Source organism: Astyanax mexicanus, chromosome 18 (genome assembly GCF_023375975.1).
Source record: "Astyanax mexicanus isolate ESR-SI-001 chromosome 18, AstMex3_surface, whole genome shotgun sequence".
In the NCBI taxonomy this organism is placed as follows: domain Eukaryota; kingdom Metazoa; phylum Chordata; class Actinopteri; order Characiformes; family Acestrorhamphidae; genus Astyanax; species Astyanax mexicanus.
In genome coordinates, this window is record NC_064425.1 from 2,265,284 (window position 1) to 2,280,379 (window position 15,096).

Sequence of the window (15,096 nt, forward strand, 5' to 3'; positions counted from 1 at the left end):
CTGGACGGCTAGCTAGGTGGAAATGGATACACAGCCAAATGTCATTCAGAGGAAGAGCGCTTGTAGCCAATAATTTGGCTGCATCAGTATTTTGGCACAGATTAGCATGTGTGGATCCTCCTGCTGGACTGCTGGCTCGACTACAAGCGATCCTGGTAAACTTTTTCTGGGACAAACTTCATTGGGTCCCACAGGCTGTGCTTTTTCTACCCAGGGAGGAAGGAGGTCAAGGATTAGTGCACCTTGTAAGTAGACTGGCAACTTTTCGCCTGCAGTTCCTGCAGATGTTCCTCACAGGCTCTGCGGACTTAGTGTGGAGAGGTGTGGCCTGCACCATATTGCGCCAGGCTGGTGGTCTGGAATTAGACAATGCTTTGTTTTTCATGGATTCTAAACAACTGGATCTTAGCGGACTACCTTCTTTTTATCGTGGACTTTTTAAAGCCTGGGGCTTTTTTAAAAGCTGCAGGTTGAAAGACAATACATCGCTGCATTGGTTGCTAGAAGAGCCCTTGATTAAAGGGGCTCGACTTGATGTGTCAAGTTGTGGAGTACCGGGCCTTACTCAGAGGCTGCGTGCGTCCAAGACTGTGACCCTGCGGAACTTGGTGGATGTGTCTGGACCAGGCTTGGACGATGTTCGGGCTGTGGCTTCCTTGTTAGGGCAGCGGTCCTTGCGTCACACAGAGGCCATCCTTGCTCTGTGGCTGAACAGGCTTTCTCGTGATGAACTGTCTTTGTTGCGGGGATACGCTGATGGCAGTATAGTGCCCAACACGGACGATCCTTTTCCAAGAATTGCTCTCACTCCGAATCTGGACACTGTATCTGGACCCTTGTTGGAACTTTCTGCACTGCAAGAATTGGATCTCCACTCTGTGACAGGCCAGGTTTTGTATAAGGGTTTTGTTAAGGTCTTTAATAAAACAGTTTTGAATGGTCGGCCTGACACGGTGTGGAGAGACAAGTTGGGGGTGGGGCTGGACAGACGGCCGATTTGGAGGGTGCTGTATAAGCCACCTCTGACAAAAAGGACTGGTGATCTCCAATGGAGGATTCTACATGGAATTATAGCCGTCAATGCCTTTGTTTCTGCTATTAACCCAGAAGTAAGTGACTCTTGTGTTTTTTGTGGAGTCAGAGAGACAGTTTTTCACTGCTTCTTAGAATGTTCAAGACTTGCTTCTCTTTTTGACACACTTGGTTTTTTATTTTCAGAGTGTGGGATGAATTTTAACTCTTGTACTTTTATTTTTGGTGCTGGGTACAGTCGAAAAGACCGTTTCAAGTGGCAATTGTTGAATTTTTTGCTTGGTCAAGCCAAATTGGCAGTGTACAACTCTAGACGGAACAAAATAGAAAATAGGTCTGGTCAGGAGGTGTTGCCTTTGTTCAAAGCTTATGTGAAATCCAGAATTGTTTTTGAGTTCGGGTTTTACAAAGCCATGAACAATATTCAGGTGTTTGAACTTGAATGGTGTTACAAGGGATTCCTGTGTAGTTTGGAAGAGGGGGAGTTGGTTCTTAGTACGCCTTGGAGTTGAGCGATGTACATGGTGATGTGTACATGTTTGTTTTCTATTGATTGTAATTTTTGTATTTGTTAAATAAAGTTCATTTTTTAAATCTCAAATCTCTTTCTCTCTCGGTGTTTCTTTCACTCAATCTCTCTCTCTCTCTCTCTCTTGCTTGCTCACTCACTTCCTCTCGCTCTTTCTCTCTCTTTTTCTATCTCTCTTTCTTTCTCTCTTGCTCGCTCACTCTCTCCTGGGACATTATAATACAGTGAAAAAGACTCTAGTCTGCCTGACCTAAACCACACTAAAAGAATGATCGAAGAATGAAGAAATTTTGTTTAAATTCTAATGCTGATATTTCTTAAATTTGGTATGTTTATGTACATATTTCAGCAATTATTACAGCTTATGGTGTAATATGACGGACCTTAAACTCAGCGATGAGGGGATTCTCACTCTGCTTCAGGGACGAGAAGTCCAGGCGCCGCTGGTAGTCTTCCAGATGCTGAAGAACACAAAACACAACAAACAAAACATTTTACCAGAGACGAAAACAACATTTACTGCTCTGAGAATTTGTCTTCATCACCTCTTGATATGATCATAAAAGCTGCACACACAGGAACAATGGTGCTACATTCAAACTGTGCTTTTGGGATGAGCTGGGGTCTAGAGATTTCATGTAAGGCGCACTTAAAATACTTTAATTCTTCCAAAAATCTTCAGTGTGCCTTATAGTCCGGTGTGCCTTATATGTAAATTTTACCAGTCAGGAGGAGCTTTACTCACTCAAATAAACAGTTTTCAGGAGGAAAATCTGTGTAGATTTACAATGAGCACTTGTTTTTGACGATTCTTTAAGAACCTGTTGAATTAGAAGTAAAACATGGCGACACCCCTGTTCCTTACTAGTGTCACATAATGCACCTTAAAATCTGGTGCATCTTACAGTGAGAAAAGAACGTATTATTATTTTTTTGCTAAAAGCAATCAAATCCTCACAACTGCGATGCTCCTAAATTAAAGATTCTTGACAGCTGCTCCAACAAAATAAGAACAAAATACTTTATTAAACCTTTTATATATAGTTGGTGCAAGATCAGACGCCCTGTTTTATTCAGAATAATGTCTGATTTAGCTGAATAATAACTGAGGGTTAGAAATTCAGGATTCAAGAGTGGTTTTAGGTTTTTGCTGGATATAAGGGGAGACTGACAGCTTAATCACGCTGAATGAAGTGCTCACCTGCTTATTTTCAGACTCCTTTACTGCCTGGTTAACGTGGTTGAGAATCTTCCGACAGCAATCAGCTGCTCTCCTCACCTTGTCTTTCTCTTTAGCATCATCTGCAGACAAGCAACGCACACAATCACACACACAGGATTAGATATAATATCCAAGAAGTGGACTACAAAATATTATTGACCTCAATAATATTTGATAATCGTTATATCGTCCATTGTATTTATTTAAATGTTTGTTCACATATATAACAGAGAGCAGTATTTTAGCTAGTCATGTTAATGACCTATGCTTCAATAACTGCAACTCCATACACACAGTGTGAACTACAGTGGGTACAGAAAAGAGTTTATATTTTCCAAACTATGATTGTTTGAAAATTTGTTGTATTTAAAAAGGTAATAAATGCTTTGAAATTCTATACTATTATCATTAATTTGAACATGAAGTTGGATGTAAATGGTCTTTAAATTACAATTTTGGTAGTCGACTAATCTGATGATCATTTTTTCGATTAGTCGATTAGTGAACGATTATTTCTGCCATGTCCTCCATCTCTAAAAAAAACACAGACCAAGTTTCTTCTGTTCCCAGCACTTTTACATTAACGATTAACGATTAGTCGACAATGAAATTTGTAGTCGACAAATTTAAACAATCAACATTGTCGATTATATCTACTAATCGTTGCAGCCCTAGTTCTTTGCAGTTCTTTTAGAATGTCAAGTGGGCCAAAATTTAGCTGGCAGAACTTAAACACTCTGTAATTCTCTCCCCAAATGTGCATCAGGCCCGTTCTGAAAGGGTCCGGTTTGCTAATCCCTGTTTAAGTGGAGTCCCGCTGTATTTAGTTAGCATTTGGCTAACAGCCAGCGCTGGTCCCGTGAAAACGCCTTCATTACTGTGAGCTGGGGTGGAAACGGCTGAGCCTGTGCAGGGTAGCGCTCGGGTCGGGACAGGACGGGAGCGTCCTCTGGCAGCCCTTGCTGAGTGAGCCACAGCGGGGCACGTGGGCGAGAACAGCACAGCAGGAAGCAGCAGAGAGAGAAAGGACAGAGCCATCAGTGACGCTCATCTCACCACGTCACACCATCAGCCAACCACTCAGACTCAGACTCAGAACAGGCCACGAAACCGGTTCCATCAGGGTAATGCTTTTAAAGACCTTTTAAGACCTCAATAAATATAATTTAAGACCCAAAAATGAAGTCATAATATCTTCGGTAGAAAATAATTTAATGTATTGGAAAACAAAACTTTGTGATGCCGAGCAGAGCCAACATAAACATATGAAAGCTGCATTGCGTTAAACAACACAATGAATTGCATGTAGGAACCATAAAAAATAATGAAATAATGGTAATGTTAGTATGTTAATATGTTAGCTAGCTCGTTGCTAATGTTACCTTTCTCTCCACTAACTTTAGTTCTTTCCCCAGTAATATAGGTAACTTGCCGCTAATAGTAGTATGTTATCTAGCTCTCCGTTAATCTTGGTTCTCTCTCCAGTAACGTTAGCTATTTAAGTGCTAATGTTAGCTAGCTCTCCACTAACTTTATTTTTTTCCCCAGTAACATAGCTAACTCGCTGCTAATGTTAGTATGTTAGCTTGTTCGCAGCTAAGGTTACCTAGCCCTTCACTTACCTTTGTTCTCTCCCAGGTAACATAGCTATCTCACCTCTAAAATTACTATGTTAGCTAGCTTGCTGCTAACCTTAGTTCTCTTCCTGGTAATGTACCTAACTCGTCGTTAACATTAGTATGTTAGCCATCTCTCCACTGACCTTAGTTCTCTCCCTGGTAACATAGCTAACTCGCTGATAGCGTTAGTATGTTAGCTAGCTCTCCGCTAACCTTAGCTCTCTTCCTGGTAACGTAGCTAACTCGCTGATAACCTTAGTTCTCTCCCCACTAACAAAGCCAACTCTCCGCTAACATAAGTATGTTAGTTTGCTCGCCGCTAACCTTAGTTCTCTACCTGGTAACGTTAGCTCATTCGCCGGTAAGGTTAGTATGTTAGCTTGCTCGCCGTTAACCTTAGTTCTCTACCTGGTAACGTAGCTAACTCGCCACTAACGTTAATATGTTACCTAGCTCACCGCTAGTGTTAGAATGTTAGCTAGCTTACTGCTAATCTTAGCTAGCTCTCCGTTAAGCTTAGTTCGCCCCTGGGTAACATAAGCTTACTTGCTTCTAACTTTACTATGTTAGCTAGCTCACCACTAACCTTAGTTCTCTCCCCAGTAACGGTAGCTAGTTCGCTGATAATGTTAGCTAGCTCTCCACTAACCTTAGCTGTCTCCCCTGTAACATAGCTGACCCGCTGCTAATGTTAGTATGTTAGCTAGCTGAGTGCTAATCTTAGCTAGCTCTCTGCTAAGCTTAGTTCTCTCCCTGGTAACTGGTATCTAGTGCGCCACTAATATAAACTAGCTGTCCACTCACCTTAGTTCTCTCCCCTGTAATGTATCTAACTTGCCACTAATGTTAGTATGTTATCTAGCTTGCGGCTAACGTTACTATTTTAGCTAGCTCTCCGCTAACCTTAGCTCTCTCCCCGGTAAATGTAGCTAAATCATTACTAAAGTTAGTATTTTAGCTAGCTCACTGCTAACTTTAGTTCTCCCCCCACTTTTAGTAGTTAACTAAAATAAAAAACACTGTATTGCTATTATACATTTGTGTCTTTAATTTGTGCTATTGGACGTTTTGCTGCTTATCCCTTTCTAATTATCCTTTATCCAAAGGACTGAGTACTGTTTTTTTTTTTTTATAAATAAAATTTATCACACAATGGCACACACATTTGGGGCACTAAACTTCTTGGTTCTTATGAAATTCAAAGACCTGTTTTAGAAAGTATTCCCATGAACATTAATGTATAGGCTATAGAATTTACATATTATACATATGCGCTACTTCAGTAGACCAGAATAAGAGAGAAAGATGTGTGTGTATGTGAGGCAGCAACAAGTACCAGTGTACTTGGCGATGTTCTCCAGTAGCAGCGGATACTTTGTGAGCCTCTGCATCTCGGCTGGAATGATGTCCTTGAGCTGCAGCCTCCGACACAACCGATTACTCTCCGCCTCCTGTGGACAGAACACACACAATGGCCCAAATGGCCCACTCAGGACATCGTATGCTAATAGATAACAAAACATGAACATGCGTTCTGTCCTTCAGTCAAGGAGAACTCTTCTGAGAGAGCGTCTCAGTGATGTCTCTGCGTTTGCGTAGTTGGCTTATGATCAAAACAGCACCAGAGGAAGAGTCTCAAAAGACTTTCGGGTAAAAACGCTCCTGTTTCTTTGGCTCGAGTCACGTCCTTGTTAGTGATGCTCTTTGGAGAACTTTCAAGGTAAAGTGCTTCCCTTTAAACAACACACTGAACCATAAAACCCTCACCCACACACAGTCACATGCATCTGAAATGATATTTTTGCACTGAATAGATTAACTTTGTGATTTTCTTCTTGATTTTTGATTATTTGGAAAGCAACACTCATTTCTGGATGTAGATGTAGAACACGACAGATGGTATTATTGTTCTTCGTTTATTGGCTAGCATCAGATTCATGGGTCAAAATTAATAAACAGAAAGAGAAGAATGTGCTTTCTGTATCCTGCAGCAAAAAAATGGAATTTGTTCTACTGTATAAATCATATTTTTTGCACTATAAGATGCACTTAAATTCTTTAAATTTCCCAAAAATCATCAGTGTACCTTATAATCCTTCTATCAGTCAGGTATTAAGGAGTAGTAAAGACACTCTGCTGAAGTACAGAGTTATACAGGTTATACAGTTTCAGCTTAGTTCTCCAGAGGTATTAGCATTATCCACTAACCGTGCTAAGCGCTTGAGCTTTTGCCGTTCAGAGGTGAGTATTATCGGCCTGTAGCCTGCTGCTAACCCCGGCTAGCACTGCTGGAGCAGCATTAGCATTAGTCGCTAACCGCACTAAGCACTAGCTCTTTCACCGTTCACAGGTGAGTATTATCAGAGTATTATTAGCCTGTTTCTAACCCCAGCTAGCATGTTTACTAGCGCAAACCGTGGCTTGCGCTAGTGGTTACCCGCTAATGATAATAATGCTGCACCACGCATTAGTGGAAATCTGGAAATCTCAGCTTACTGTAAATAAACAGAAGCGCTTTACTCTCCCAAATAAACAGTTTTTAGGAGAGAAAATATCCAGAGTAGCATAACATAATCCAAAAGCAGTGTGTAAGACTGGTGGAGGAGAACATGATGCCAAGGTGCATGAAAACTGATTAAAAAACAGGGTTATTCCACCAAATATTATATAAAATAAATGGAATATTAAATAAGTGAAAGCCATTTACTCACCAAAATAAACAGTTTTCAGGAGAGAAATCTGTGGGTGTAGATTAATATTCTGCACTTGATTACCTCTAAAAGAAAATAGTTTTATTTTTTCTTTTTCTTTTTTTAAGAATTACAGTTCTGTTTACTTAGCTTAAGTTAGCTTAGCTTTAAAGGTCTCGCCGCCCAACTGGGAGACCAGCTGAATTAGAAGGAAAACATGACGACACCCCTGTTCCTTACTAGTTAGTGCGTCTTATATAAATGTGTCTTATGTAGGAAAGTAGTCCAGGAAAGAGATGTTTATTGACAGTGCAATCTTATAATTTGAAAAATACGGTACATAATAATGGAAAATGCAGGTAAATGTTCTCGTCTTCTCTATTTGTGGTCAATCATTCTAGTTCTAGATTGTTTTAGTTTGACATATAAAAGAGCTCCATGGCTTTAACTTCCTAACACGCCTGACTCCTTCTACTCCACTGGCTGGTTCATGATTATGATCCACCATCAGGAGCTGGAATCAGATTCAGGGTCAGAGTAACTTCACCTCACCTGCATGAAGGTGGCGAATCGCTGGTCCTTCTTCTGCCGGCTCTTGATGAGCTCCAGAGCGAAGGGCTGATTGCTGCAGAACGTGCCCACAGCCCTCCTCATCTTCTCCTCCTCTCCTCCGCTGAACTGGAATAGAAAAGAACGCCAATGGAGGAGGTCAAACTTCTGGTTCAACAATACGAGTTCGGTGTAATTTGGAGGGAAAAGTAAATAAATCTTTTGAGTTTCTTTGATTTTACCAAATTGAAAACCTCTGGAATATAATCAAGAGGAAGATGGATGATCACAAACCATCAAACCACCAAACTGAACTGCTTGAATTTTTACACCAGGAGTAAAGCAGCATAAAGTTATCCAAAAGCAGTGTGTAAGACTGGTGTTGGAGATGCATTAAAAAAACTGTGATTAAAAACCAGGGTTATTCCACCAAATATTGATTATTTCTGAACCCTTAAAACTACTTTATGAATATGAAATTGTTTCAACGTTGCATTATTTGAGGTCTGAAAGCTCTGCATCTTTTTTGTTATTTCTGACTAGGGGTGGGCGATATGGCTCTAAAATAATATCACGATATTTCAGGGTATTTTTGCGATAACGATATACTTGGCGATATAGGAAAACTAAAATAATTCATTCATTTCAGGAATATAGTATAATAGTATAACAGTATAATCATGTGTTAAAATAAATAATATAGCATAAAATAATATAATGAAGCAAATAATATTGCAGAATATTTAGTGCATGCATATAAACTGCAAACTAAAACAATTATACAATCAATACACCTAAAGCTTCACAGTAAATAATAGACTACTTTTAAAATCATGATATTTCTGTGTCACGATATATTATATATGATATAATATTGCCCAACACTATTTCTGACAATATTTTTATTTGGAATTTGGGAGAAATGTTGTCTGTAGTTTATAGAATAAAACAACAATGTTCATTTTACTCAAACATAAACCTATAAATAGTAAAATCAATTTTACTAATCAATTTTATTAACTTAGGAAAAGTTAAAGTAGTAGAAATGTTTTTCCAGATCTGTATAAAAATGACAGATCTATACATTCTGTATTTAGCTCATCCCTTACGCATTTATAGAAGATATTTGAAGAATTCTTTATACACCCAATCCAATTATAGCTCATCAAACTCACTCATAGCAACTGTCGATCATCAAGATGCCACTTACCCAAGACAGCAAATCATCTCCAATTTGGTCGACAACTGATGAATCATTCTTCTTGCGTATCGCCGCCATCTGCTCCGAGATATTCACTGAAATACGTAAGGAATTATTGAGTCCTCTTGAATATGGAGTACACAGTCATTCATGTGGGTAGTAATGAAACATGCACACATACCATGGAGCTGGATGATCTCCTCCAGGTTGGTGAAGATGTTTTTGATGTCAGCAGGGGGCAGTATATTGTCTCTGGAGAGTTTTTGGTAGAAGACGCTGTCCAGGACTTTCAGCATGCGTACATGTGCACGCTCAGTGTAGAACAGCTCTGCAGAGAATGATTCATGGTGTAAGAAAACTTTTCTGTACATTCTGAAAGGCTATGACTTGTGTTTTTACAAATGTTAGAATGCAATTATTAAAAAAACAAAACAATTAATTCGGAGTGGTGTATAAGTATGTATACAGTAACGTAGTACTGTATTATTTGCAATATAAGGCACAATGGATTATAAGGAGCATTATGTGCCTCTAGTAAAGAACAGGGGCGTCACCATGTTTTCCTTCAAATTCAGCTAGTTTAGCTAAGCTAAGCAAAGAAAACAGATTTCTCTCCTGAAAACGGTTAATTTGGGTGAGTATAAGTGCCTCCATTTATTTACAGCGAGCTTAGATTTCCAGATTTACACTATAGCTGGGTGCTGCAGCATTAGCATTAGCAGCTAACCGCTAAACACCACCCGACAGCACTACACTGAGGAACCCTGAGTGTTCTGGAAAAAAGCGAGGTTGAAATTAGCTAGCGGTTCATCCCACATAGCTTGTTTTAACACTGTAAACAGGCAGACTACAGACTAACATACTCACAAATACTTCAGCAAAGTGTCTTTACTGCTCTTTACAACCTGACCGGTGGAATTCTGTTTTTACGCTCCAAAAATCCTGAACTCTTTAGCAATTAATATTCATCAGGCATCAATTGTTACTAGCTTTAAAAAACAGCTAAAAAGCTTATTTTCTGTTCTTTGTTCATATTTAAATCTTATTATTTTATTGACTTTGTTGTTCTAATTTCTTTTTTTATGTTGATGATATTCTATATTTTATTTAAATATTTCATGTTTAATGTTTTATTCATTACTGATCAATATAAAAGCAGAGACACACAGAGTCACCTGACCTGAAAACGATAACAGCACGAATGCTGATTTTTGCTGCACAAACCAGCACAAACTCAGCAACTAACGATTGGAAACCTTTTTTATTCTGTAAGAAATCCAGCGCTATATTGCTGTTTTAATAAATACATAAGTAAATTTTAAGCACTAAATTTAAATAATTCAGTTCATATTAGGACTGAAATTTATATGTGGCGGGCAGGTGCAGAATTAAAACAACCGTTTTTTGAGGAGAGCAGGCGGTAACGGGACTAAAACAAGCGGAAGGGGTTTTAAAAATGAATGATCTAGGTTTACCATCATTAGAGTATGTGTAGAGTATGTCACATGGATGAGCAGCTTACCAGCCACCTAAAACCAGCTATCAGCAAAAGTTGGCCTAGGGCTGTGTATACGAGCTGAGTGTGCATTTCAACAACTTAAACAGAGCAGAATTCACTAGTTTAAAGAGAGACCAGTAGGAGAATTTAATATATGCATTACAATCATGCAAATTGCTAAGTGATCACTTCCGATTCACTGAGACGATAAATTATTTAAAACAATCAAGTAAAGCTAAGTAGTCGAGACAGCCTGATTAAAAAGTAAGGACTGTGAATTTTCAGTGTCTTTTTTTAGTGTTTTTTTTTTTTCTTCACAAACTGCCCTGTCCTGGTGTTGTGTTGTGAGACGCTACCGTTAATGACTTCCTGTCTCTTGATCTCGTGAGGAGTCAGTCCAGCCAGAACCTCACGCCCCACCAGCTGCTGCCAATTCGGAGGATCCACATCAGAGTACACACCACCACCGCCGCCTCCGCCATCGTCCTCACTCAGCACCTCCTCTAGCCTGAGAGTGAAGAGTAAAGACAGAGAGCAGAAGGAGACAGAGGATTAAAAAAAAGATAAAAAAGAGAGACCCAGCATGAGAGAAGATGATGAATCTCAGACCATGAACTAATGACTTGTTTATGAAACATCGAAATAAAGTAGAGAAAAGAAAAGAGCAGGAATCAGCCAGTACCTCCTGCTCAGCTTAGGCGTGCCCACATCCACCAGGAGTCTAGAAAAACACAGTACAGATCTATTCATTCCTCTCACACACAATCAGCAAATACAAATACTGGATTTTCACACTATAAGGCGCACCAGATTACCAAATTCCACACATATAGCACACCAGAATATAAGGTGCATTTTGAACGACACAAGTAACTAGTAACTACTAGTAAGGAACAGGGGTGTCGCCATGTTTTCCTTATACTCCGGCAAGTTTTGACCAATAGGTAGCGAGACCTGTACGGCTAAGCTAAGTAAACAAAACTATCATAAAAAAAATAAATAAATAAAGTAAATTCAGACTTCAGTCAATCGAGTGCTGGATATTAATCTACACAGACTTCTCTCATAAAAACTGTTTATTTGGGTGAAATATATACTTCCGTTTATAAACAGTAAGCTTAGATTTACAAATTTCTCCAGCACTAAGGTTGGAGCATTAGCATTAGCGGCTAATGCCACACGATAGCGCTACACTGAGGAGCCCTGAGTTCCAGGGTGACATTAGCTAGCGGTTCTTCTCACGTAGCTTGTTTTAGTCAATATGCTCACTCTTGAACTAGAATAAAAGGTGCATTTTATACGACACAAGTAACTCGTAACTACTTGTAAGGAACAAGGGTGTCGCCATGTTTCCCTTGTAATTCAGCAGGTCCGACCACTGGGTGGCGAGACCTGTACAGCTAAGCTAAGTAAACAAAACTATAATTTTTTTAAATAAAAAATTACTGTTCAGACAAGTCAATTTAAACGAAGTCAAACGAGTGCTTGATATTAAACTAGACAGATTTCTCTCATAAAAACTTTTATTTACATTAATATTTATTTACAGTAAGTTTAGATTTACAGATTTCTCCAGCACTAAGGCTGGAGCATTAGCATTAGCGGCTAGTGCCACCTGATAGCGCTACACCGAGGAGCCCTGAGTTCCCCTTCTAATTCAGCAGGTTTTTAACACTGGGTGGCGAGACCTGTACGGCTAAGCTAAGTAAACAAAACTATAATTCTTTTTTTTTTTAATTACAGTTCAGACAAGTCAATTTAGACTTCAGTCAATCGAGTGCTGGATGTTAATCTACACAGATTTCCTTGGGTGTGTAAAGCACTTCTGTTTATTTACAGTAAGCTTAGATTTACAGATTTATCCAGCACTAAGGCTGGAGCATTAGCATTAGCGGCTAATGCCACCTGATAGCGCTACACTGAGGATCCCCTAGTGTTTTTAGGTAAGCGAGGGCGATATTAGCTAGAGGTTTGTCCAACGTAGTTTGTTTTAACATGGTAAACGCGCAGGCTACAGTCCCATATGCTCGTCTTTGAATGGAAAAAAAATAGCTAGCGCTTCCTGCGGTTAGCGACTAATGCTAACGCTGCTCCAGCAGTGCTATCTGGGGTTAGCAGCAGAGTAATTTAGGCTAATAAAACTCACCTCTAAATGACAAAACAGCTAGTGCTTCTTGTGGTTAGCAGCTATGGCTAATACTGTTGGATAACTAAACTGAAACTCTTATATAACGCTGAGCTTTACTGCTCCTTAATACCTGACCGGTAGAATTCATACATAAGGAGCATCAGATTATAAGGCGTACTGTCTATTTTTGGGGAAATTAAAGGATTTTAATTGAATTTTATAGTGTGAAAAACTACGGTAATCACAAACAAGCAAGACATCAGTAAACGCTGCTTTCTGCAATACAGTACAGCAGTTTACACAAGCAATGAAGAATCAATTTCAGTGCAGGACAGGCTGATGCAAACGCACAGTGGCATTAAATTAACATCAGACTTGAGTGAGCAAAGACTCGACTGCCGTGAAAAAGCAGAGCAAGGATGCTGGCGCTGTACCTGTCTCCATCTCTCTCCTCATCCAGTTGCTCCAGGCCGCAGGGGGGGTAGTCGCAGGGAGGGTAAGGGCCATCCAGACCCTCCACAGCCTGCACACCATCACTGTGACGAGGGACCACGGAGGACGGGCTTCCCCCTGGAGAACACAACAGAGAACATAAAGGTCACAACAAAGACAACAAAGGTCTCCTTCCACTAAAATCCACTTTCCTTTAACTTTCTGGACCTGGTCTACCCACCTCTGTGTGTGTGTAACTATAGGTTTAAATAGGATCTCCAGTGGATTTGGTGTTTTACAGAGACTCTAAGACTAGGTCAGTGGCTGAACTGCACTTAGCAGGGCATTATTACACATGTTATAAAGTAACATATGACATTATAAAAACTGTTATTAGTGTAGAAATGTCTATATTTAAACAGTTGTTTTTTAACTGTTGTCCGTCTCACTGCCTCCTGTGTCGCAGTGCTGTAAGCCAATCGGAGGCGCTATGTTTGTATATATGAATATTCATGAGCAAGAGCCGAAATCCTATCCTAAACGAATCTTGTAGTAGAACTGGATTTAGCAGAGGATTGATTGATTGATTTAAAAATATACAAATAAATAAATAAAAAAAGTATATATATATGTACCTTTTTATTCAATTAAATGAATTAATATATGCATTTGTTTTATTATCGTACTGACTGATTAATTGTTTTCCTTCTGTTAGTTGTGCATTAAAATCATTTTATTAAATCTATTTATTCATTTGTGCGATTTTTCTACATATACAGCTCTGGAAGAAAATAAGAGAGCACTTAAAAATGATGAGTTTCTTTCATTTTACCAAATTGAAAACCTCTGGAATATAATCAAGAGGAAGATGGATGATCACAAACCATCAAACCACCAAACTGAACTGCTTGAATTTTTGCACCAGGAGTAAAGCAGCATAAAGTTATCCAAAGGCAGTGTGTAAGACTGGTGGAGGAGAACATGATGCCAAGATGCATGAAATAAAAACTGTGATTAAAAAACAGGGTTATTCCACCAAATATTGATTTCTGAACTGTTAAAACCTGAATATAAATATGAACTTGTGTTTTTGTTCTTTGCTTTATTTGAGGTCTGAAAGCTCTGCATCTTTTTTGTTATTTCAGCCATTTCTCATTTTCTGTAAATAAATGCCCTAAATGACAAAAAAAATTATTTGGAATTTGGGAGAAATGTTGTCTGTAGTTTATAGAATAAAACAACAATGTTCATTTTATTCAAACATAAACCTATAAATAGCAAAATCAGATAAACTGATTTATAGACTGAAGTATTTACCATGATCTGGGTCTCTGAAGGCAGTGTCTGAGGCTGGGCTGTAGATGGTGCTGCAGGGAGATGCAGAACTGCAAGCAGGATTCTGGACGAGGTCTGATCCCTCGCTGGACTGACTCCCCCGCAAACGCCCGCCCTCTGCTGGATCACACGTCCCCATCACCGGCTGGGACAGCTGCTTCTGCGGCCTCTGCTTATTTCCATCCACAGAGCGACCAGCTTCTTACACACACACACAAGGACAGAGACACCAAAAAGATTTACACAATATAAAAGGATTTATTCTGAATTTATTTTAGCATATATCAAAGGAACTTAACCATTTCAGCCCTAAATTATCTCCAGTGATGGAAAAAATATATAAAAGAATGGTGTTTCTCTCTGTATTGCACAGAAAAGAAGACTCTTATATTCTACTATATTGCAAATAATAAAAAATGAAACTACTTGACTTGACTATATTCTACTATATTGCAAATAAATCCAATTGGCTAAAATATTAAACAGTTAATTTTAATTTCCATTGCATTGGAAGCCTGTGTGTAATATTTTATATTTCGTATTAACCTTTTGTATTCCATAAACCATCCCTGAACAATAAAAAACATGAATAAAAAAAGTGTTTTAAATCATATTATATAATTTACTAAAAACAGCTGTTACTTTGCCTCAATGGCTCCCTATAGTATTACTGTTTTTCAGTGGTTTTGTTCATTGGCTGGTTCACGGTCTGTTCTGATGGACAACAACTTTCAAATAAGTTATTTGCAAACATTTCAAAATGAAGAAATTACATGAGTCTGAAAGGGTTAATTCCTTTAAATTCTTTATAGGTTAGGGTTGTCCTTTAAACGAACTGTAAAAAATGTCTGATGAGAAGTC

At 38.9% G+C, this 15,096-nt stretch overlaps 1 protein-coding gene across 6 annotated transcripts in view; it reads right to left on the bottom strand.

Annotated features, from left to right (window-relative positions):
- Positions 1-15,096, bottom strand: part of arhgef12a (Rho guanine nucleotide exchange factor (GEF) 12a) — a 90,095-nt gene that overhangs the window by 22,874 nt on the left and 52,125 nt on the right. For 4 of the 6 annotated variants that reach the window (XM_022675190.2, XM_022675183.2, XM_022675171.2 and 1 more), the window contains 10 exons: positions 14,218-14,436; positions 12,903-13,038; positions 11,023-11,061; positions 10,697-10,848; positions 9,024-9,170; positions 8,852-8,937; positions 7,645-7,770; positions 5,739-5,853; positions 2,763-2,863; positions 1,945-2,022 (listed from right to left, as the gene is read on the bottom strand). In XM_022675190.2, coding sequence (XP_022530911.2) covers positions 1,945-2,022; positions 2,763-2,863; positions 5,739-5,853; positions 7,645-7,770; positions 8,852-8,937; positions 9,024-9,170; positions 10,697-10,848; positions 11,023-11,061; positions 12,903-13,038; positions 14,218-14,436 — 1,199 coding nt within the window. The remainder of the gene's footprint in view (positions 1-1,944; positions 2,023-2,762; positions 2,864-5,738; positions 5,854-7,644; positions 7,771-8,851; positions 8,938-9,023; positions 9,171-10,696; positions 10,849-11,022; positions 11,062-12,902; positions 13,039-14,217; positions 14,437-15,096) is intronic. The other 2 variants (XM_022675186.2, XM_022675180.2) reach the window with 1 other exon arrangement.